At 43.6% G+C, this 24,366-nt stretch overlaps 3 protein-coding genes across 3 annotated transcripts; 2 read left to right on the top strand and 1 right to left on the bottom strand.

Moving 5' to 3' along the window:
- Window positions 1-4,069: 4,069 nt before the first annotated feature.
- LOC115249525 (uncharacterized) lies at window positions 4,070-8,769 on the bottom strand. The gene is made up of 8 exons (XM_029835055.1): window positions 8,758-8,769; window positions 7,679-7,807; window positions 6,798-7,027; window positions 6,489-6,642; window positions 5,890-6,015; window positions 5,392-5,621; window positions 4,999-5,227; window positions 4,070-4,745 (listed from the first exon to the last, which is right to left on the bottom strand). The coding sequence occupies exons 1-8, from the start codon at window positions 8,767-8,769 to the stop codon at window positions 4,617-4,619; spliced, it is 1,239 nt and encodes a 412-aa protein (XP_029690915.1). The 3' UTR covers window positions 4,070-4,616.
- Window positions 8,770-12,588: 3,819 nt separating this feature from the next.
- ndnfl (neuron-derived neurotrophic factor, like) lies at window positions 12,589-21,882 on the top strand. Its single transcript, XM_029835054.1, has 5 exons — window positions 12,589-12,847; window positions 12,926-13,652; window positions 15,669-15,879; window positions 18,519-18,640; window positions 19,845-21,882. The coding sequence occupies exons 3-5, from the start codon at window positions 15,710-15,712 to the stop codon at window positions 21,251-21,253; spliced, it is 1,701 nt and encodes a 566-aa protein (XP_029690914.1). The 5' UTR covers window positions 12,589-12,847; window positions 12,926-13,652; window positions 15,669-15,709; the 3' UTR covers window positions 21,254-21,882.
- Window positions 21,883-22,215: 333 nt separating this feature from the next.
- On the top strand, window positions 22,216-24,055 carry dnajc9 (DnaJ (Hsp40) homolog, subfamily C, member 9). Its single transcript, XM_003963729.3, has 5 exons — window positions 22,216-22,581; window positions 22,927-23,067; window positions 23,235-23,489; window positions 23,579-23,665; window positions 23,747-24,055. Exons 1-5 carry the CDS (start codon window positions 22,408-22,410, stop codon window positions 23,846-23,848), a joined length of 759 nt encoding a protein of 252 aa, XP_003963778.2. The 5' UTR covers window positions 22,216-22,407; the 3' UTR covers window positions 23,849-24,055.
- The last annotated feature ends 311 nt before the right edge of the window (window positions 24,056-24,366 follow it).

Raw genomic sequence — 24,366 nt, 5'->3', positions numbered from 1 at the left:
TTAGATGGTTTATGCATACAGAAGCCTACTAGAATAGCATGCTTCCTTAATGAGAGCAACTGGGATAAGGAATTTAGAAATAAGGAAATAAGATTAAAATACATTTAATAGAATTCCTAGAGAAAAACTGCACTGCAGCCACACGGGGCAGCACTTGATGATGCAAACATCAATTAGTTTTAAAGCAGATAACAGACAGTGTGTGAGAGGAACTAATGCGCCGATATGAGTGACTCCCTTTCTCCTTCTTCACACTCATTTAGTATTTCTCTCAGCCTTTTTGCCCCTTTAATAATAGTCACTTCAGATGCTCCCTTGGGGCTTTTGGCAAGATGAGTAGAGCAGGAGGGGTCAAAAAAGAGAGATTAAGGGGAGAAGAAGCGAGAGAGCCACAAAGAAACCTGAAGGTAAACAGACAGAAGAAGCTACAGAGGTAATGTGGAGGGTTTTTTTTCTGAATTGTGGGTGATTGTATCAAATCTAAAGACAATCAATCAATAATTTTAAATTCTCTTTTGCAAATGATTGTGTTCATCATTTGAAGCGGCTTCATGCTTTGGTGATACTTTTTCAAATATATTCTTCCTGCAGGGAAACCATGAATTCATGCTTTTTCTTTACCTTAATTCTTCTGCTTGGGCTTCAAATGAATGTTACTATATAATTCCCTCATATTTGCATATCTTGAATAACAGTAAAGCTGCACACAGAGATGGTGTGGAGGCTCAATATATCCAGTATTTTGGGTCATATGTGCACCTCTTTGCCAGCTGATGTGGGATTTGAGGGCAGATGTGGACCTGGCAGTGATTACAAAGTTCCTGGGAAATATATAATTTAAACAGTATCATATAGAACATATTCCTGACCAGTGTGTGTGTGTGTGTGTGTGTATGTGTGTGTGTGTGCGTGTGCGTGTAAAAAACCCCGGGGCCAGCATAAACAAACACAGGCTGAAGAGAACCTGAGACCCTACATTGGCAGAGTCGATCCTGGTAAGACTGAAATAAATGTACGTTCTGTCCATGCAGCACAGACTTGTAAATGCAGGAGACATTTAAAAAGATGTTTTCAGAATTTTCACAATCCCACACTCTACAAACACAAGTGCATTTTTGCCTTTTAACCACCTCCAGCGTAGCCTAGAATGTTCACCAATTAGTCATTAAAGCTGAAAACATCGAACCTGGAGACATGAGAAATGTGCCGTCACTTCCTTGTGTGTCAGAAAAGCTGTGAGAGCTGCTGAGATGCCACAGTCCAGTGGGATCTTGGTGCCAGGTCATTCAGAAAAATAGAGTCCGGATCCCCAAATATGTTTGTCCACAATCATGTCCAAGGTAAGGACCAACATATGCAACTAAAATCAAACATTTTAAGGTTTAATTATCAGATCCAGCAGTTCATCAGAACATTCTGTCCTTACATGCACTGGCCCATGTTCTCAGCCAGGGGACGCCAGTCTGCAGTGTTCTGGGAAACACCTATGCAAATGAATGTGTGCTGCACAGAGAAGCCTGCAGAAAGAGATGTCGGATTGGTCTGGCTCACAGAGGAGCCTGTCTAGGTAGCTACACAGAGCTGATCAACACCACAAATCCCTCCCTCTATGCACTTCTGTGTGGAAAATCAGTCCCATTCTCTCCTGGAGCAGTCCCGAACTGGTTCCTGCTCCTGAGTCGTGTGGGGAAGTCCTACTCACCTGGTGCTTCATCCCAGCGCTGCCTCAGCCACAGACAAAGGACCCAACTAGCTCAGGTATCCATTGTCTGCATGAGTAGGGCCAGTCATGGTGCTGCTGTTGCAGGTGTGTCTGTATCAAAGTGAAAAATAGAGAGGTATATAACATGAGTGATATAATATACTTATTATGACCCAGCTCTACCCACCAACTGAACACCAGACTCCAACTTCATGCTCCAACTTCATACACGATGTGGTCAGTACTTACTAAATCATTCAGAGAGATGATGAGGAAAGGGATGAGCTCATATCTACATTGACCTTTTGCCCTCCAGGAGTATTATGATTAAGAGATTCTAGCATTTTATCAGTACGACAAATGATATCCAGTTGTTTGGATATGTTTTGGGATATTTGTGTTTGAAACATTCAACAACGCAAACAAAGCACAATGATGGTTTATTAGCACTTACATTTTGTGTTTTTCAGGAAAGGTTCACCATGTTGGACAGGAACAAAGATGGAACATTGAGCCGTGTAGACCTGAAGAAGATGACTTATAGGACGATGCCGCTGGAGAGTTGTGCAATGCTCTTCTTTCAGTCAGACCCACCTCCCACCACCCCAGTAACACTGCTGGGTTTAATTCCTGGTTCACATCCTATTAATTCAGTTTTGACACATTTGCCCCTCTGAATATAGAGCAGCATGATAACACGACACCTTCAAACACACTGCTGCTGCTCTGCTGTGTATTTGTCAACGTGTGCGCGACACATTGGCTCTTATAGGAACCTCCATCTTTCTGCAGCTGAGCTAGCTGAAACATGGAGGGTTAAAAATGTCACGTTGGGATGTTTGAGCTCTGCTTTGAGGCACTGATGCACCACCCACCGTGCTGTTCTCTCTGCAGGCCCTCCATACATTCAGCCAAGCCAACATCCACTTCCTCTAACCCTTTCTCTCCAGTCACATGACCATTCCCTCTTTCCACCATTTACCCTCCTCTACACTGGAGGGTTTCATCTTCCTCTTGACTGGTTTCCTCCAGTTTCGACTGGACTGTTCTCCACAAACACCACCACAGCACTCACTCAACTCACTTTCACCCGTCTCATGGTGTCCTCCTTTCATTTCATCCTGTGTCTTTTGTATCTGTCCTCCCCCTCTTTTTCTCTGCCAGTCTGCAGTGACTGGTTTTGTGGGAGTAACACTGGCTGCTTCAATGTCAAGCCATTCCCAGCAATGATAATGTTTATTACCTGCTGGGTGTCCCGCTGCTCATGGACGCACACAAATGGAAGCAGTACCCTCCAGACTCATATGGGGGAGATGAATGGATGGTTCCGACCTCCCTCAGCCAACTGGGTTGTTTTTACAGGTCATGTGACCATAACAGGAACAAGAAGGTGACCCTGCAGCAGTGAACGACCTGTCTGGTGGATCGAACGGAGGCCTGGTTTCACAGTTTTATGTGCTAGTGGAAACTCTTTGTTGTTAAAGCACAAACAGCATCAGATAGTCAGAGGGAGTTTTATTGGGAACCAAAGACTAAATGAAATACAGTCTGTGAATTTAGTGAAATGAGTTTCCGTTTCCTCACCAGCAGTGAGGATGGGCTCCCAGAAACTGTGTCCTGAAGTCAAGAATACCGCCTCTAAGATGGACTGAAGTCTGGCGCTGCGTGTTCTGAATGGACTGAGTAACGTTACAGCTAATGACTTTGATCACAACTGTCAGAAACATGACAGCACTTGGACATTTTCTACTTAGCAGACTGACAGAAGAGGCTCAGAGGCTGATGAGGTCGATGTATGTGATGAGCGTAAAGACAAAGAAAGAGCTAGAGAAGAAGAGGATGTAACCAGAGAAGAGAACCAAAGAGATCATGTGAAGAGGTGAAGGCAGAAGATGCATCATAATATCCCACAAAGAAGGGAGAGGAGAGGACAGTGGACGAGTGAAAGAGGGGAGGGGAGGAGGTAATGCACTGAAAATGAGAGTACAGAGTAATGGAGTAATACATAAAAAATGGATCAGAAATGAGGGAAAGACTGAGAAGGGAGAGCGAGGGAGGGAGGGGGGGGAGATGGAGAGAGGGGGAGGTGAGAGAGGGGGGATGGATGGAAGAGAGAGGGAAGGGGAGAGAGGGGGAAGGGAGAGAGATGGATGGAGGGGAGAGGGAGAATATTTAAGAATATTTTGTACAGGCCAACTTTTAATTGTATGAAAAGTGACTTAAATAGGATGATAATATCACAAGACACTCTTTTCCTCAATTGCATAAACTACAATATAAATTTAAATTGCAACTCTTGTTGTAATATATGAAGCTTGATACAGATCCTAATAAAAAAGATATGTTGTTTTAGTCAATTCAGTTTTATTTACAACTGGAGCAAAAATAATCTTATAAAAACCTTTCTACTATGAAAAAGTGCAGTTTGAAGTCCAAACTGTAATTGAATTTAAGAGGAAATCCGTTGTATTCTTTCTTTTGGTGGCCAATCTGGAACCATCATCCCTCACAATTGTTGCAACAAGCTTTCAAGCAAATTCATCTTCATTAAATATAAACTGTATTTATAGATCATTCATCTTCATAACCACACAATGGGCATAGGCAGGTCCACCCCTGGATGATTCGCCAGTTCATCGCATATAATCATTCGTTGTGGGTTCGGTACCTTGCTCAAGGGTACCTCAGCAGTGCTCTGAAGGTGTTTTGGAATTTTCCCCTTCCTTGATTTGTCTGTACTGGGCCTCGAACCGAGAACCCTCTGCTTCTCAGCCCAGTTTCCAACAGATTTTTTTTTTCTCTTAAAATCAGTACGACGGCTAATTTAGCAGCACAATAACGAGATATGTTGCAGCCTCCATTTAGTGAATCAGAATGCCTGAACTGTCCTCGACTCATTCTTGACTCACACTCATCATTTGAACAGAAGTGCAATGGTTCTCTTCTCCTCAATGTGCTGTTTTATGAGGAAATCCAGTCTGGACAACCTGGACACATCCAAGCCCTCCATGGGTTTACCAAAGGTCTTCACAAACTCCAAAGTCTTTGAGTGAAAGAGAAAGAAAAAAAAACTTCAAATTTGAACTGTAATGTACATGTGGTATGTTTGTAGCGAAACAACTGTCTCATAAATCTCATAAATCTCACAATCTCAAGTGTCTACAGGGCCGCTGCATGGTGACATCATACACTTGCAAACTGTAAACTTGCTTTTCTTCCTCTAAAACTTTCTTATTCTGAGCAGTCATAAGCAAATTTATGTAAGTGTACACATATACATACACACACACGCACACCTTCATTCTGGGAACATCTTTGTTCTTTGGCTTCGTGGTTGCTTTGAAGGGTCTCTTTTTGATTTTCTTGTTCTGCTCCTGGACTTTACTGGTGTTGAACTGCTGCTCATTCCCCACCTGAACCAGGTGACCATCAGAGGCTGTGTTTGGAATCTGCTCAGCATCCATTCTCCTCAGGGGCCCCTCTGTGGGAGGCAGCACCTCATATTTTGCTGGGATGGCAGCTGACCTAAAACACATTTATGTCAAACAATTGAGCAAGAAAGACATCGGTGAACTGATTTATTACACCTAGATCACACACAGAAAGCAGCTTCCTGGATGATGATGAAGATGATGATGATGATGATGATGATGTCGATGGTGATGATGGTGATGGTGATGATGCGTTACCTTCCTGTTGGACTGCGCTCCTGGTCTTGGAGGAAAAGTTGATTGTCCTCTTGTTGAGTCAGGTGTCTGCTTATTCTGGTATGGACTAAAGGCTGTGCTGAGGTTGTGGATAGAGACGTCTGAGTGTCTTTGAGCTCAGCTCTCATCTCTGGGACTTGGAGCTGTTTAGGTAAATGATACAGGCTGAAGGACAGGTCCTGCTGGTTCTCTCCTCGGTTGAGCTGAGCGTCCTGTTGGGATACAAGAGCCCTTTAAGATGGAACAGCTACAGTAGCAACACAGTTTAAACCAGGAAGAGGTTGTGAAATGATCACTGTGACTCTGTGACCATCTTTGTCACTAAATACTCTTGTAGTTGAATTAGGAATCCAGGGAACCTATTAACAACTTTATCTGTCAATCACTAACTTGGGAAACAGTCAAATAGATAAGGCAGAATACAACAGACTTGATATTCTGCACACCCGCACACACAGACACACACACAAACGCACACACCTTCATCCTGGGAACTTCTTTCTTGTCTTTCGACTCCTTGGTTGGGACAAAGGCTTTCTCATTTATCTTCTTGTTCTGCTCACAGATCACTTTTGCATTTTCCTTCTGTCGTCTCATCTTCTCAGCCTGACAATGGTGAACGAGTGAAGCAGATTATAATAGATGGTTAAATAAACCCAGCCAGCTCTCCCTTTACAACCTTCTGTTGTGTCTAACTGCTCCACCACCAGATTTCTCATGGCTGGAGAACATTAAGGCTGGTTGGTCCCCGACAGCATGTCAAAGCCTGAACAGGCCAAGATGCATGAATGCTGTTATTCCACCAAGTATTACTACTGTGTTGTTTAAAAAGAAATAACAACTTGCTTTAGTTTATTGTTTAAGGTCTGAAACGCTGGACCTATTTCAGTATTTGGACCATGTATCATTTTCTGCCAATGAATGCCCCTAAATACAAAAGGTTTTAATTGGAATTTGGGAACCATGCTGTCATTAGTTTGTCTGATGAAATGAAAATGGCTGGTTTTACTCAAACATGGAGAGCATCTGATGATTTTGATATCAGGGTCACTTTCTCACGCAGAGCTTCATAAACAAACCTTTATTGCCGATTGAATCAGAGACTGTTGCTTTTTCTTCATCCAAACTAAGTAACCATCAGAGGCTGTGTTTGGATTCTGATCAGCATCCGTTCCCCTTAGGGGCCCCACTGTGGGTGGCAGCACCTCGTATGTTGCTGGGATGACTGCTGACCTAAAACAAATTAACAAGAAAGACAGCGGTGCGATTTATTACACCTAGATCACACATATAGAGCAGTTTCCTGGTTGATGATGATGCTGATGATGCTGATGATGCTGATGATGCTGATGATGATGATGATGATGATGATGATGATGATGCATTACCTTCCTGTTGGAATGTGCTCCTGGTCTTGGAGGAAAAGTTGATTGTCCTCTTGTTGAGTCAGGTGTCTGCTAATTCTGGTATGGACTAAAGGCTGTGCTGAGGTTGCGGACAGAGACGTCTGACTGTCTCTGAGTTCAGCTCTCATCTCTGGGACTTGGAGCTGTTCAGGTAAATGAGACAGGCTGAAGGACAGGTCCTGCTGGTTCTCTCCTCTGTTGAGCTGAGCGACCTGTTGGGATAAAAGCCTCTGAGAATTTAGAAAGAGCTCTAAATTCTCTGAGGCTTTAGGCTTTATAGATGAGTGTTCAACAACTTGAGAAAGATGGAAGTAAAAACCAACAATTGATTTAAAATCACCATCGTCAGGCTTAGAAAATGAGACAGCAGAAGTAATTGATTTAAAATCAATTGTTGACTCATTTGGACAATGCTGATGATGCTGTGTCACATGTCTCCAATGATCGCTTTAACAGACATGCTCAATTGTCCTGCACTCAAAACACTTTTCCAATTAAGACAAACCAGTGAAGAAAGTTAACAGTTTCAAACCTCAAGTGATTCATTTGTGAATCAGAAGGTAAAGAAACAGTTAAATTCAGCAGCTTGTCTTGGCTCAGTTGAATTAAAGCTTGAACTCTTTTCAAGGTTCTTTCCAACTTTCCCTGATGGTATTTGGGTTGAACCTCCCACTGCTGGGCAACAACACAGTGGTGATGCTGAAGGCTGGCTGAGCTACAGATTCCTGCTTGATGGTACGTGGTCACATCACACACTTACAGGTGAAAACATTCTTTGCTCTGTCTCAGCAGTATTTCTGTATTTTAGAACACACACACACACACACACACACACACACACACACACACACACATACACACACCTTCATCCTGCGAACTTCTTTCTCGTTGTCTTTCAGCTCCTTGGTTGGGATGAAAGATTTCTTATTTATTTTCTTATTCTGCTCACAGATCACATTTGCGTACTCCTTCTGTCGTCTCATCTTCTCAGCCTGACAATAGTGGAGTGAGAGAGGAAAGACACAGAAGCAGATTATAAAGGGCTTAGATTAGCCAGGTCAGCTCTCTTTTTGTACACTTCTGTCGTGTCCCCATAAAATGACCTAACACATTAAGCCATTCGTTGCACATTTACACATATTATTCACTAATAGCTTTTTTGTGGAGATGAACAGAGTTCTGTCTGTTATAAAAACAGGTCAAAGATGATCACTTTATACCACTGTAAAGTTCTTAAAGCATTGATAATCTCTTCATAAATTAAAGGTTATCACCATGACCCAGAGAGACACCAAGATGTGAAGATAATCACATTTGATAAAAAAATATATCTTTTTTAAATCCCACTTGTGTTAACATTTGATGTGCCTGAAAATTTGAAACATCTAAACACTGGACAATTCAAACAGCAACGGTACTTCTGCGTATATATTTTTTCATGAGATATTGCATTTGAGGCACAGGCAGAAAATCTAGATTTGTTGGATCTCACCTTGATGCAGTTTGTATTTCTTTCCATGGTTGCTGACTGGTTGAACCTAATATAAGTATTAAAGTGGAGATGCAACACTGCGTAATCTAGAGGTTATATTGTATGTTGCTTAGAACCAAAGCTTAGGCCCCTGAAAAAGTTTCTTTGATCCTTTGTTTGTCAGACATTTGGGCCCATAATATTTGAGCCCAAAATTCTACACAACAAAAGTTCCATGAATACCCAGCGAAATTTTGACAGAAAAATTAAAATGACAAAGTTCAAGAGAAAATGTCCAGCAGTTCATTTGAACGTTGTGTCCTTACATGCATTAGCTGACATATTCCGTCTGGGGGCGACAATGTAAAGCATTTTGCCTTTCGGAGGATAAATACACCGAGGAGCTTAACCGGTTTTTATACCGTCTGCTGGACTGGTTTCTGCTCCTCAGTGTGGGGAAGTCCTACTCACCTGGTCCTCCATCCCAGCGCTGCCTCAGTCACATAGGGTCAGTCATGATGCTGCTGTGTCTGTATCAACAAAAATGCATGAATGTTGTTATTCCACCAAGTATTTCTACCATGTTGTGTAAAAAGTAATAACATCTTGTTTTATTTCATTATTTAAAGTCTGAAACACAGGACACTGTTTTGGTATTTGGACCATGTATCATTTTCTGCCAATAAATGCCCCTAAATACAAAAGTCAAAAAATATAGAGATGTATAACATGAGTGATATAATATACTCTAGATTATTATGACCCAGCTCTACCCACCAACTGAACACCAGACTCCAACTTCATGCTGGTATGGTAGTATTTCATTTCAGTTGAGTTAAAATCTATATTAACACAAATCCTTTAGTGGCAAGTTTTAACTTGTGTGGTTACACAGAGAGCCAGACCTCAACAGCCCACACATATAAATAGGATGGGGTCAATACTCACTAAATTATTAAGAGCGATGATGAGGAAAGGGATGAGCTCATATCTACCTTCACCTTTTGCCCTCCAGGAGTATTAAGATTAAGAGACTCGTGCGTTTTATCAATATGACAAATGATATCCAGTTGTTTGGAAACTTCTGTTTATCTCTGTTACGAGTTATTTAATCTGGATTAATGAGAGCTCCCCTTTCATTCAGACGGGTCCAATCGAAAATGACACTTTTACGAGTTGAAATTTATGAAGCAAAAGCTGCTCTCTACAGCATCAGTACAGTGAGTAACACTGCTGGGTTTAATTCCTGGTTCACATCCTATTAATTCAGTTTTGACACATTTGCCCCTCTGAATATAGAGCAGCATGATAACATGACACCCTCAAACCCACTGCTACCACTCTGCTGCGTATTTGTGAACATGTGGGCAACACAACGGCTCTTATATGAACCTCCTGCAGCTGAGCTAGCAGAAACATGGAGGGTTAAAATTGTGACATTGGGATGTTTGAGCTCTGCTCTGAGGCCTCGATGCACCACCCACCATGCTGTTCTCTCTGCAGGCCCTCCATACATTCAGCCAAGCCAACATCCACTTCCTCTAACAACTTCTCTCCAGTCACATGACCATTCCCTCTTTCCACCATTTACCCTCCTCTATACTGGAGGGTTTCTTCTTCCTCTTGACTGGTTTCCTCCAGATTCGACTGGACTGTTCTCCACAAACACCACCACAGCACTCACTCAACTCACTTTCACCCGTCTCATGGTGTCCTCCTTTCATTTCATCCTGTGTCTGATGATCTGTCCTCCCCCTCTTTTTCTCTGCCAGTCTGCAGTGACAGGTTTTGTGGGAGTAACGCTGGCTGCTTCAATGTCAAGCCATTCCCAGCAATGATAATGTTTATTACCTACTGGGTGTCCCGCTGCTCATGGACGCACACAAATGGAAGCAGTACCCTCCAGACTCATATGGGGGAGATGAATGGATGGTTCTGACCTCCCTCAGCCAACTGGGCTGTGTTTACAGGTCATGTGACCATAACAGGAACAAGAAGGTGACCCTGCAGGATTGGATGACCTGTCTGGTGGATCAAACGGAGGCCTGGTTTCACAGTTTTATGATAGTCAGAGGGAGTTTTATTGGGAACCAAAGACTAAATGAAATACAGTCTGTGAATTTAGTGAAATGAGTTTCCGTTTCCTCACCAGCAGTGAGGATGGGCTCCCAGAAACTGTGTCCTGAAGTCAAGAATACCGCCTCTAAGATGGACTGAAGTCTGGAGCTGCGTGTTCTGAATGGACTGAGTAACGTTACTGCTAATGACTTTGATCACAACTGTCAAAAACAAGACAGCACTTGGACATTTTCTACTTAGCAGACTGACAGAAGAGGCTCAGAGGCTGATGAGGTCGATGTATGTGATGAGAGTAGAGACAAAGAAAGAGCTGAAGGAGAAGAGGACGTAACCAGAGAAGAGAACCAAAGAGATCATGAGAATGGGTGAAGGCAGAAGATGCATCATAATGTCCCACAAAGAAGGGAGAGGAGAGGACAGTGGACGAGTGAAAGAGGGGAGCAGTCTAAAGTGTGTTTAGATATGGGAGGAGGTAATGCACTGAAAATGGGAGTAGAGAGTAATACATAAAAAATGGATCAGAAATGAGGAAAAGACTGAGAAGGTAGAGAGATGGAGGGAGGGGGAGAGACAGGAGGAGAGAGAGGGAGGGAGTGGAGGGAAAAAGAGAGGGAAGGATGGAGAGAGAGAAAGAGAGAGACAGAGAACAGCTGAAGACATTAAAAAATGCAAGAAAAAGTGTGAATTCTGGTCTTAAAACATGTTCCCCCTCTGTCTCCTTCTGTCTTTTCTATCTCTGTCCCTCCTCTGGTTTCTGCTTGCTTCTGTTTTTGGATTAACTTGTTCAGGCTGACAGATCAATAGGATTCCAACTCTGTGGCTCTCTGGCTTTTAATTAGCATCAAATTTATTATGCCTGCAGGATGATGGGGTGACAGAGAAGATGAAGGAGGCATTTCTGTGTATGACATACAGATTGAGCGCAGACGGGACTTTGAAGACAGCTGACTGCCCCAGTTCTCAAGAGACTGGACATCATCACAAGTCTTCTGTCCACCAGCAAACATCTGTCCCACAATTCTCCACCTTTTCAGGAAACAAGAACAAAACAAATAACCAAAATTGAGCTGTTGGAGCCACCCGGGTGGTCTGGCACAGCTTAAACACCTCCTCCCTCCTCAACCATCAATCTTTCTTTGTGTGGGATTTCCAGGTTACCTCTGAACAAGGTTTTTTCAACATCTCTCCATTAACCTCTCCCTACCCCAACCCCCCACCCCTAAACAGACAGGGTGGGTGCAGATTTGTCCACCTTTCCCATCTCATTTGAATATTAACCTCACCTCCATTGTCCTCCTGTGGCCCCTGATGGTCTGATCTTAACTCTCTCTCTCTCTCTCTCTCTCTCTCTCTCTCTCTCTCACACACACACACACACACACACACACACACACACACACACACACACACACACACACACAGTGACTGACAGCTCAGGAGCAGATGGTGATGACATGTTAAAAATAAATATTGCCGTTAACTCGTCGTGAGCCAGCACACCCCCCCCCCTCACACCCCATCTCCTCACCATCAATCTCTCTCATTTTCACATCCTCTCTTTTTCTCTCTCTCTCTCTTCTATGCTACTATAGGCTTGCTTCTAATAACAGCCAGACTTGCAGTTTCCTTGTGTGCATTTAAGCCTAAAGAAAATTTTCTGTTACCTTCTGTGCAGAAGGACTTGGTCAAGCAACTGTTGATAAATTATGAAATGCAACACACGAGGAGTGGAGCTGTGGGCTCAAAAGAAATATTGAGGCCAGTCAAGATGGCGGAGAACCAGGGAGCAGTTGAATGTGCAAGCTGTGTGAGCATGTGCCATCCATCATTTCCAGCTGTGATAGATGTCAGACAGATGCTGAAAGTTTGAGACGTTGGTGTGATTCTAAAATCATCTCGTCCCCACAGACAAAAGCATTATAAAATGCTGTAGGATGTACATCTGTGCTAATCTCTGCGAGGTTAATCACTGACCAATCTTCAAAAGGAGCAGGCATATCACCCTCAGCCAGTGCACCGACTTTCACAACTTTTCTGGGACTCTAAAGTGGGCCAAACAGAGAAAGTTTCAAAGAGAGTCCAGCGGCTCTAAAGGCTCTGAAGGCTGCAGAGCTGACACGTTTATTAGGAGTGAAACCTTTTTATTCTTCTTTAAAGTGATCTGGAAAGTGTGTGTGTGTGTGTGTGGTGTGTGTGTGGTGTGTGCGTGTGTGTGTGGTGTGTAGTGTGTGTGTGTGTGTGGTGTGTGGTGTGTGTGTGTGTGTGTGGTCAGACAATATTCCCTCAGGGAGGAGTAGATTCCATTCAGAGTGACCTCGATAGTCCTGCTCTGAAGTACCTGCTGAATGGGTGAGAAAGGCCTCATGAGTGAACGTGCAGGGGGAGCGTGCACAGAGCAGCTCCCTCATGTTATTGATTAAACAGCCCAGAAGCAACATGAGGCCCACCATTGTGTGGAGATGAGAGACACCCCCCCAGACCTGTGAGAATTACACTTGACCTATACGTGGAGGACGTGTGTGAAAACAGAATCACTATTATGAGCTCACTCTTCCTACAGCACAGGTTTGATAAGAACATGAGAGCAGACCAAGCCCGAGACTTGCAACAATATATTTGTTTTCATACTTCATCCTTTGTAAATGACGTTAAAAGGTCTTATATTTACTGTGAATTATTCTAAGGCCAAATAAATGGAAAGCGTGTTTTAGTGTCTGTCGTCATGTAGTAGTGCTGTAAAATGGCTGACATCAGTTACTGTCATTGTAATGTGTTCAAAGAACCTGCTAGAATGTATGAAGATGCTCTTCCATTCCAGTCAGCAACCCTACCCCCCCAAAAAATACAGATGCTTTCACAGCAGCCAGAGAACAGTTAATGTATTTAAGTTTTACATTAGTGCTCTCTCTCTCCCTCCTCTCACCCATCCTCTCTCTCTCTGTCTCTCTCTCACCACCCCCATTCAGCGACCTCACTCACCCACTCGCTCCCTCACTCTCAGATTGCACCCAAACGCACACAATCACACATGAGCCCATTTGAATTGCAAGTGAGCGAGAGAAGAGAAGAGAAGAGAAGAGAAGAGAAGAGAAGAGAAGAGAAGAGAAGAGAAGAGAAGTCCATGTGGAGTTAGTACTGGGAGAGCTGGTTGAGCTGGGAGACCTAAACAGACACCTGAAGTGAAGGATTGAGCGACAGAACTCTGTGAGGGACGAAGGAGTGAGAGGAGCATCATCCCTGGCTGTCATCCCTCTCTCAATTTGATCCCATCCCTCTCTGTGCTGCAGGTAAGAGATTTGCATCCGTGCATGGCTGTGCTTGTCCTTGTAGAGCAGGTGAGTAAATGTGTGCGTGTGGGTTCCGTGTCAACTTTTAAAGATGAGTTCAGCAGGTTTGTCTCAGCAGGCTCACTTTCACCATCATTGCAACACGTTCTTGCATGTTGGCCGATAACACCCGCCTGTATTCTATCGATGAGTCTGTTGACTTGGAAAAGGCTGAGAAGAGCCATATGAAAGAGGAAGGAAGGATTTAAAATGACAGAAGTGAGGCAGGAAAAGATGGCTTGCACACAGCTTTGAGAACAGACGATAAAAGAAAAGGCACTTCATTTAAATGCAAATGTGGCGATCCAGTAAAATCATATCTCCACTTCATGATACCCTGCCATCATGCCATCAAGCCTCCCAGCCAGTCACAGTTTGAGGGGACAACAGATCCTGCAGGGACCACCCCCATGCCATTTAATCTGCCCCTGCCCACAGATAACAGAAGGCAGATGGTCCTGCTAGAGCACAGGCAGATACCAGATAGCCGATACAATGTATCCCTCCCTCTGAAACCTGCATCAACTTCTGAATCAGCGGACCAAATGAAATGAGGAGCTCAAACAAAGACAAGGACACAATGAGAGAATGAGAGAGACAGAGACAGAGACAGAGACAGAGACAGAGAGAAGGGTTCAAGCACTCTTAATTAAATCCTAAACAGTATCCAGAATAAATAAAGTCCTGGGAGGAACCTCATCAAAAAGAGAAATAAAGCTCTGACCATCAAAGTCCTGAGCTGCTGTGTTTAGAGGGGAGTCAGTATTTATTTATAGAGGCTGGTCGTTAACTTCACCGCGCTCCCTCTCTCCGTAAGACCCAGCCTTTTTTAAGATTTATGAAAATTCTATTGGCTATAATTTGCTGAGGAGCCACATGCATATTTCATCTGGAGACTCATTTTGAAAAGACAAGCTGCCCTTTTTCATGTCTTCATCTTTACAGAGAATGAATGGGGGGTGCGGGGCACGGGGTCGTGCAGCCGTCTGCTAACATCCACCACAACTAATGCGCCGAATCCTCCAATGGTTTTTTTTCCTCCTCTGATTCATCCCCCTGTCGCACTTTCTCCTCTCCCCCCTCTCTGTTTTCTTGCCTGTAATTACTCCACAGCCCTCCCTTCCTCCTACACCCCCCAGCACACAAATTCAATCTGTCTCTTCCCCTGCACGGCTCCCAGTTAGAGCTTTACGCGTCGCTCGTTCTCTCTGCGCAGGAATAATGAGCAGCGCCACTTTGTAGCTGCGTGACAGTTTGTGAATTTGGATCTGGAAGCGCGTCAGGGCCCAAAAGGCTCAGATGTACGCTTGTCTTCATGGTCCCACTGTGGTGTCATCTGATCTTTAGGGCACAGCTCTGCACAGCACACCTTGTTAGAGGGGGGTTGTCTGTAAAAAACTGTTTGACTTTGAACAAAGGTGTTTTATCTGAGGACAAAGCACAACACTGAAATCTGTAATCATCCTGTGGATGTTGAATCACAACAGCATCTCCTTATAGAAACTTGCACAATTGGAGCCAATGAGCATAGACTAAAGGAAACAATGTGGTTTCCCCCTGTGCATCGCAGTTATGATAACGGCATGATTGGATTTGACAGCTCCATTATTATTTTTTCAGCTAAAGATAATTTTACAGATATTTTGCAGGACAGATCTCAAAGTGCCATACAAGAGGAGTGCAGTCGTGAAGAAGGCGACTTCCGACTGATGTTATCAGGCTCACACTTTGCAAAATGAGTGGTTTGTGAAGCGGCTGTGAAGCTGTGCTACACACGAACAGGCACACACACACCCCAGAGTTACAGGGTGCTGATTTCTTTCCCGACCATGAATAATTCTCTCTGAATACCACAGGACGTTCCATCATATCAGTGAATCAGCAGGGGCTGCAGCTCTTTAGCGTGTGGTTAAATGTGAGTGTGTGGTCTCCAACAGGCTGCCAGCGCCACTCTGACCTACCATCATATGTTTTCAGACGCTGACGTGGTGACCCTGAAAGATCAAAGACTATCAGAAATGGCTCCGGTGCCCATGTCCTGGTGCCTTTTCACACTGGTTTGTGGCTCCTGGTGGCTGCAGGTACACTTGGCCCCGGCGCCTGAGAATGAGGTGCCTCTTCGTCCCACCACATGGGTCCAGGAGGGAAAAATCACCCCCATAACTCTTCCTAAAGGACGCACTCGCAGGTAAGTTGAACCATACAAATTATCCTTGATGAGTTTAATATTATATTTTGTGATAATAGTAAATCTTTATGGAAAACTGCAGTGCCTGCATACACACGATCATCAAAAGTGGATGATCCATTTATATATTTATGTAATTCAATCCACTAAGATCTTGCAGCGACATTAGCTCACCCCATCTCTAATTACTTCATATAGTACTGGAAAATTACTCTAAAACTGACTGATGTTACAGTCAATTTCATGAGTAAGAAAACACATAAGACACCATGAAGGCTATAAAACTGAAGACTTCTAGATTGTTGGTGTTAATATTTAGCCAATCATACAAAAGTGGGAAAAAAAAAAAACTTCTATATCTTTAAAATAACAAATGACAGCTGGGATAGAAAAGCCCTTCAAATGAGGCAGGCAGCCTGAATGAAGGGCTACTTGAGTCAATTAAGCTGTGGGAGTAAAACAATAAGACAGAAATAGGCTGGGCAACCACTCCAGCAAATAAAGTCTGGGAACAATGAATAATTCACTGGAGGTCTCTGGTCTTCAACAGGCTTGTTGGGTTCAGGCTCATATCCAAATTCTCACATATAAACTGTTTCTCATGGGGAGAAGTTAGGGATAGAAAATGATTCATTGTGAGAAATGTAACAGGTGAGGGTTGAACAGAATCCGAGAGCAGGCCAGGACAGTGGTAAAATGGTCTGAATGAGTTTTACTGTCAGGGGAACACACAAAAAGACAGAGGCAGTCTTCCGGGACTGCAGGGAGCTCGGGAGTCAGCATCTACCCTTCACAGGTCCACCAGTGAGTCCTCAACCAGAAGCAGTCCCCCTGGACTGCAGAGATCTCGGGAGTCCGGCGCGGCACGCTCACCAGCCCAGCAAACGGCATGAAGACCTCAAACGTGCCGGAGAGACACAGAAGACAGAAGCAGTCCTCCTGGACTGCAGGGAGATCGAGAGTCAGCGTCAGCGCTTTACAGGTCCCAAGTGAGTCCTAGAACAGAAGCAGTCCCCCTGTACTGCAGAGAACTCAGGAGACAGGCTCTGCACCACCCAGGTCCAGCAAACAACATGAAGACCTCAAATGTGCAGGGAAGACGGACCAGGGAAGCCACAACACTCCCACCACCAATCTACAAAACACACACAACACTCTGGCGCTGATGGGCAGACGCTCCCTCCTTAAGTAGGCGACCAGATGTTAATTGCCCACAGGTGCGTCTGCCTGCAGCGCCAGCTGCCGCCAATCGAGCTCCTCCACGCCCCCTGGAGGAAAAAAACAACCCTGAACCCCAACACAAAAACCATAACGTCACGACTCATCGCAGGAAAAGATCCTTCAAACTTTTTGCTTTGGGTTTGTTGTTGTATCTGGTAATATTTGCAGCTTATCTTCCATCTGCAGAAACAAACAGACAGCATAGTTCCCTTAACTGAGCCAAACCAGCAAATATTTATTTTATTTATTAATTTATTTTATATTTCATAAAACCTCAGGATTGGACCAATTTGCTTTGCTGTAAATCACATAATGTATTTTTCTTTTGGATTGTCTTTACACTACTGTTTTAATTGAAAATTGATAAAAGGTAAATACCCACAATTTGTGGTTGCTCGATCTGAGTAGAAGCGCTGCATGCTACTAAGGTTAGCTAGCTAAGCTAAATATGGGTTGACTCCAATGATTATTTCCAAACATCGGCTGTTCCTTACCATGAAAGTACAAAAGTATTACAAATAAACAGCATGAGGGCTGTTTCTTAGCTAGTTAAGACCCAAACTTAAGGTCTTCTCATCACATTCACATTTTCTTTTCACTTCAGTTTTGAGTCAGAACCACAGGCACTGATTCCAGCACCGCAGACAAAAGGAAAGCAGAGACCATTGACGACATTATGGCTTGCGTTCTTCAGCAACACAGTGAATGACCAGAGGAAGGATTTAAATCATTCTGCTAAATAAGCTGTAAAGCACCCATGAGAGTGCCCAGTGTTGCACATCTGTTCGGAAATGAAGGCCATCTGCACAGAATCAAGAATAATGGTGCTCACAAGACACCAGCTCAAATATTTATTACCAAAACCTCATTCAGTCAATGCCCAATTTCCACTGAGGAACTCTCTGCAGACACTCGATGAAGCAGAACACGTTTTCAAAACAGGAAGATTTCTGTTGTTCACATGTTAGACAGAGGGAAACTGACTCATGAGTGACAGAATTTAAACTAGACTGAACCATCATCCTGTCAATGTTAGATATCCTTTAGTATGCAAATCTGTTAAACATCCAATTACATCAGATTTTATGCCGAGCATGCTCCCAACAGGCAGATATCCATCTGAAACCTGTCATGTGAGCCCCAGGTCACCTCTCCTGATCTGCTATCAAACCTCCAATCAGCCTGCAGGCAAATAGGATTCACAGATGCTTCAAAAAGCTGTGGCATTAAAAACTGTAGAAAGAAAGAAAAGCAGCTCCCAACATCAGCAAATCTTCCATGAGCTAAAAGGATGTTGCATGGAAAGATAAGTTTCTTATCATCCATCGCTCTGCTGCTGAATCAGGCACTGTTATGTTTCTGACCACATCCTTGACTGGGCTACTTCTGACTGGTTATCTTTCCTGCCTCCTCTACAGGCTATACTTCACCCTGAAGAAGAAGGCCTCAGCAATGTCTGTGACCGTCAGCCCCTGTGGCCCCACAATTGAATGGAGCCTGTCTGCCCGCACCCTGAAGGACAAACCCTTCAAGATGCAATGTGAGCCAACTATACCAATCAGAATCTGCACCTCCAGATATCCTCGCCTGCCTGGCGATCATCAATTAATCCGGCTCAGCCTAGAAGATCAATTAGATATTATCGTTGCACATATCAGATACAGATTAAGCAGAGGGCAAAGTTTCCACAAAAAGACATTTGAGTTAAATTAGCAGCAAAACAAGAGTGAGCTCATATAAGATACAAGAGTTATTTATTTATTTATTTATATATATGTACATATATACGTATATCACTTTCTTTTTTCCAAACACACAGTTTTTTTATTTTATTATTATGGTCATTTTTTTTTAATCCATAAAGATGGTCAGGATAAACTTGTAACCAAAGAAATACAAAAAATAAAAATCAGGGTTAGAAGCTAAATGCAAACTCATAAAACTTCCGACCTGAAGTGACCCCAAATATCCTGGGTGAAACAAATGTTCTGGAGTGCTCCACAAATACTTTTCCAACTTAACTAACAAGCTTCTCTAGAGAGTAAAGTAAGACGATAAAGTTATAAAATGACACATTAATCATTCAGAGGCTGAGCTCATGGTCCTCATCACCAGACTAAATTATTCACTTTGATTCTGACACATTTGGTCTCATTTGAGGAGCCATGTCTTTTCCAGATGAACTGGGACAACAACTGGGGTTTCTGCTTGTGTAATGGCCAGTTCTACCAGTATGAGCCCAGTGTATGACAGAGGGGCCATGGGACGTTATAATTCTATCACATCATATGCTGGTGATTTTAACTGAATTAGGGACAAATTCAAATTTAAATGCAATGGTTTCTGCAGCAATTGGGTATCTTGGAATAATTGGCGCTTATGATCAGAAGGCTTCCTCCAACTCGTCTTCACCCAGCATGTTATAGAAAAGCCACATAAACTAAAATAAACCCTCAATGAATAATACATCTGGCCTCTCTTTTATTTTGCTGTTAAATGTGAACTCATTAGCCTCTCCTGAATGTGCCAACTGTGCAAGAGGATTAGCACAGCATTAGCTTAGCTCAGCCTAGCATAAATACTGAAATCAGAGGAAAGGCTGCGTTGATGGCAAAAACGTTTCCAAATTTAAAATACTGGAGCCTACTAATGGTATTACTTGAACAGATATATTTATTTTGTTTGCTATATTACTGAAGAACTTAATAATATTATTTTAATAAGTTCCTGATGTGATCTGTTAGGGAGCACCAAGAAGAGTAGCCCTGAGGTCTGGTGGCAAGGACCAGGAACTGAGGAGAAAATGCACAGCTTTACAGGCCACACAGATGACGCCTACAGGGGTCCTTCCCACCCCCACGCTTCCATCTACATCATGAGGCTGCGATCCAAACTGCAGAACACCAGAGCCACAGTGTACCTCCATGAAGGTCCGGAGCCATCTGGCACCTTCCCTATGCTGCCAGCAGACCCCCGTGTTCACACCTTAGGTGTTGGGATGACCAGTGTCACTCTCAGCTGGGTGCCCAGTGCTTCCATAACCAGCCACACACACACACAGAAAAGTTATAACTACTGTGTTTTCGTCAACTCTCAGCAAAACTACCCCAATCTCTGTGCTGCACGAGAGAGCAGGAGGAAGGAGAAAGACCAGGGGCAAGGAAAGAAAGCAAAGAAAGGGGAAGAGACTGTTTGGCCCATGTTAAACGAGTGGTGGTGGCAGCAGTGGGACTCCGAAGCACACAGTCCACCTTCTACCTCCTCTGATGATCTCCATTGTGTGTGCCAGGGGACAGAGAATGTCTGCACCATCTCCGAGCTCCTGCCTGACACACAGTATTACTTTGATGTCTTTGTGATTGACAGGACAAACAGGACCAGCGTAGCTTATTGGGGGACATTCGTCCGAACACATGAAGAGGCGCAAGCAGCAATCACCACTCTGAGAGAGGGGGAGCTAAGGTGGGTAAGCTTCAATGATAGAGGCTCCAAGTCAGAACAGTTCTTTACTTTTCGTCCTCGGGGCCTGCAGCAGAGCGGCCTCCTGACCCTGCAAAGTTGTGGCAGAGATGAAAAGATCAAGGTGACCGTGTCAAGTAAAAGTCAGATTTTGACCTCACAGGCTGTGACAGGAGATTTGGTGCACATTTGGCTCAATGGGAGTCCTTCATATCTCATCCATTTGGAGAGAGAAGGAACCACCTCATCCCACATGTCCACTGCTCTGCCTGGAGGTCTCATGGCCTCAGTCAAAATGCAGGTGTCTTCAGCCTACCACCGCAGAGGAGTCCCATCTCTGCCCACCACCCTGCAGATAAAATCATTCAACCGACTGCGTGGTTGCAACAGCGTCACGCTGGCCTGGATGGGCACAGAGGAGAGAAGTCTCTACTGTGTTTACCGCAGAAAAGTTGGATTGCTTGACAAAAAGGCGCCAACAGCACCATGTCTGGGGCCGGAGTCCCGCTCTGATACTGAGAGGGTCCTCTGCAAGTATTTCCAGGAGCTGAATCCTCAAAGGGCAGTGACTACAGCTGTGATTGGAGGCCTGGAGCCAGGGGTGGCCTATGTGTTTGATGTCTACCTAATGAGACGCTGGGGGATCCCTATCAAGTATGCCAGTAAGGTTGTGAAGACCAGAAAGGAATGCTGAGCTGCTGCCCTCTACAGGTGGTTTTCAGACTGTCCCTTTTCAGGGGTTAAAAGCATCAGCCATGGATGTGAAGACTGGCCATGAGAGCAAAGCTATAGCAGTGTTGTGGACGACCGTTACCTGGAACAGGAGATTCCTCTGGAGAAGCGACGGTAACATCCAACCTTCACTTGCAGGGTTTATGCGAGAAGCCACGATAAGGATCTGCACACCAGCAAAATGTGGAAATCATTTTCCATGTTCTTGTCATTTTGTTTTTAATTGTTGAAAGTGATGATGTGCCAGTTGTCCAAGTTCTGATTCTATGTGTTAGTATGAAGGACAAATGGGGTTTGTAATAACAGAAAGTCAACACTAAACAACAGAGACTGTGCCAAATATGCACCAGAGACAGATGGGGCGATCACTGGATAACAACTCAGAGGGCGTTTGCAGGCAATATCAGCAGTGCTGCATATTGTACAGGCTTATAAAAACAGATGGGCTCTATCTACAGACGCTCAGTTCAAAGTCAGTGTGTGTCTTTGTGTTCTGCAGTCGCATGAAGAGTGAAAAAATATATATGTTTCTCATAGTTTTTGATGTGTATTTGTGCTTCAAACACACCAATAAATACTTGGGTATCTGTACATACAAGACTGAATAATTTCTTTATTTTGCATTGAAATTTCAGGGCATGGGCCAGCTGTATGCCTCATCTACTGTATGTTGAACTCGATCAGGGTGCACTTTGTAAGACAATATGTAAAAGATTGGAGCATTTTCTCATATTTGTTTGCCCACCTCTGCAATTCAAATATCTGCAATTCAAATATCAATCAATCAATCAATCTATCTATCTATCTATCTATCTATCCATCCATCCATCCATCCATCCATCCATCCATCCATCCATCCATCGCCATTTTTTTATAACGTGAGGCACCAACAATGACAACCAATGGGGACGAGCTTCCGATAGACGTAAGCACGCCGGATACGACTAACAGACCAGCGCGCCAAATAGATGTTGCACAACAACAGAAGCAACAAAAAAACGGAGCAGAAACCAGATGAAGTCAGCCTCCCTTCAGTTTACCAACCGTTTATAGGCTCAGAGACAGTTAGTGGGTGTGAGTGATCAATCTGGGACTAACGTTCGCTAGATAGTCAGGATGGGTTTACTTGAGCGGTGCCTGGAGCTTTTTAAGACCTCAAACCTGTACGAGGTCCTGGGCGTCAAGAAGGACGCGGCCGAGGGAGACATTCGCAGGAGCTACTACAAAGTGTCACTGAAAGTGCACCCGGACAGGGCTGCCGATGACCCGCTGGCCACAGAGAAATTTCAGGTCATTACCGGTTGAACGAGCACAAGCTAATGTTTGCTAGTTAGCTAGCTGTTTTGGCTTACATGAGCTGCTATAACTCCTGACCGCTCACCAGGCTATCTTAATTCTGCTTCTTTGCCTAATATTCATCTTCATTTCCGTCAATATGCCAGTTGGATATTATTTTTTTTAGCACATACATTAGAGTCAAATCACCCGCTGTAGTGCTATTGAGTCAAATGGTAGCGGTGGTTAACACAGTTGTCTTTTTTAAAATATGCAGTATGGAATATCTCACTCCCAGGCAAATGTTTGCTCTGTAGCCTGCTAGCCAGAGCTCCTCAGAAATGAGTTGTTGTGTTCTAGGTCCTGGGGAAACTCTATACAGTCCTGAGCGATAAGGAGCAGAGAGCTGTTTATGATGACCATGGGCTGGTAGACGAAGACTCTGACATCCTGCGTCAAGATCGCTGCTGGGAGGACTACTGGAGACTGCTTTTCCCCAAGGTACCTCAGGATGCCAGGTCTTTTCTCAATCATTAAGGTGTCACGGGATGCAATGAGCTGTTTGTCTTCCAAAAATGTTAGTTTAGATCAGTTTAATCATTAAACTGATCTAAAATGTTCTTAGAATTAAACTTTAATGCTTTTACTGTCTTCCATTTGTCCCATAGATCACAGTGCAGGACATCCTTGAGTTTGAGAAGACATATAAAGGTTCTGACGAGGAGAAGCAAGATGTTCTTCAGCTGTATTTGCAGCATAAGGGAGACATGGATGCCATTACAGCATCTGCCCTTTGCTGCACCCAGGAGGATGAACCCAGGATCTGCAGCATCATCCAGGCCGCCATTGACGGTGGAGAGGTAAAAGCATTTGCAGCGTTTAGTCGGGAGAGTGAACGGAAGAAAAAGGCTCGAAGGAAAAGGGTAAGCACCTTGTTAATTTTAAAGCTGTATTAGTTAATATCTTTCAGGTTTGACTGATTGCAGTTTTGTGATGGGATCTGATGTTCCAGGCTGACAGAGAACAAGAAGAAGCAGAGGAAATGCAAAAGGAATTGGGGCTGTGTGAGCAGGACAACAGCCTTGTTATGATGCTGCAGGTATCCAATGTGCATACATGTTTATGAAAGGAACGGTCAACTTGATTTTCATCTAATGAATGGAAAATTATGTTTTTCCAGCAACGACAGAAGTCCAGAGAGAATAATTTTAACAGTTTCCTGTCTGACCTGGAAGCCAAGTACTCCAAAACCAGCAGCAAACCAAAGAGAGGAAAAAAGTAACAACTAACAGGCCTCAGTGGTGGTAGATTGAAAATCTTTACAACAGTCAACTTCAGATTTCCAGTTAGAATAAAGTTCATGGCCAAGGAGCTGTTTTCAGTCTCAACCAGTACTTAAATTATAATTTATTTTCCTTGTCAAACTCCTTATGCATTCATATTTATGTACACCCGCTTTTTAAGTCATATATAAAGTATCTGAAAATATTTTCAAGCTTTGTCTAGTTGTTGTATGGCTCTTTCAACCTTCAGAAATGAAATAAATGACCCAGTAAAAACATTATGCGCTCAATAATAGAGAGCAAATGTTAATTCAGTATTTATACACAAACCAATAATTTACATTTTTCTGCTGTAGCACTATAATAGTGATTCTTTTCCAAACCTCAGTTAGCCACCATTATTCCATTTTCTGTGCAAGGTTGGAGGAGAAAACAAGTAAAAATCAAAAAGGTGGCATCTCTCCACCTATTGTGCAATTACAGCAATGAGAAGCTCTGGTTTGATTGATGTTGGTTG

Source organism: Takifugu rubripes, chromosome 4 (assembly GCF_901000725.2).
Source record: "Takifugu rubripes chromosome 4, fTakRub1.2, whole genome shotgun sequence".
NCBI classification, from domain to species: Eukaryota; Metazoa; Chordata; class Actinopteri; order Tetraodontiformes; family Tetraodontidae; genus Takifugu; species Takifugu rubripes.
Note: the sequence above shows the minus strand (reverse complement) of the source record. Positions and strands in the feature narration are given on the sequence as shown.

Excerpts from the sequence above, each read along its gene's own strand:
- LOC115249525 (XM_029835055.1), bottom strand. Across the intron at positions 7,028-7,678 it reads AAGAAGTTCGCAGGATGAAG|GTCGCTCAGCTCAACAGAGG; the intron begins GTGTGTGTATGT and ends TTATCCCAACAG. Across the intron at positions 6,643-6,797 it reads GAGCACATTCCAACAGGAAG|GTCAGCAGTCATCCCAGCAA; the intron begins GTAATGCATCAT and ends AATTTGTTTTAG.
- ndnfl (XM_029835054.1), top strand. The coding sequence starts at position 15,710 with ATGGCTCCGGTGCCCATGTCCTGGTGCCTTTTCACACTGGTTTGTGGC. Across the intron at positions 15,880-18,518 it reads CCTAAAGGACGCACTCGCAG|GCTATACTTCACCCTGAAGA; the intron begins GTAAGTTGAACC and ends CCTCCTCTACAG. Across the intron at positions 18,641-19,844 it reads CAAACCCTTCAAGATGCAAT|GGAGCACCAAGAAGAGTAGC; the intron begins GTGAGCCAACTA and ends GTGATCTGTTAG.
- dnajc9 (XM_003963729.3), top strand. The coding sequence starts at position 22,408 with ATGGGTTTACTTGAGCGGTGCCTGGAGCTTTTTAAGACCTCAAACCTG. Across the intron at positions 23,068-23,234 it reads GGAGACTGCTTTTCCCCAAG|ATCACAGTGCAGGACATCCT; the intron begins GTACCTCAGGAT and ends TTTGTCCCATAG. Across the intron at positions 23,490-23,578 it reads AAAAGGCTCGAAGGAAAAGG|GCTGACAGAGAACAAGAAGA; the intron begins GTAAGCACCTTG and ends CTGATGTTCCAG.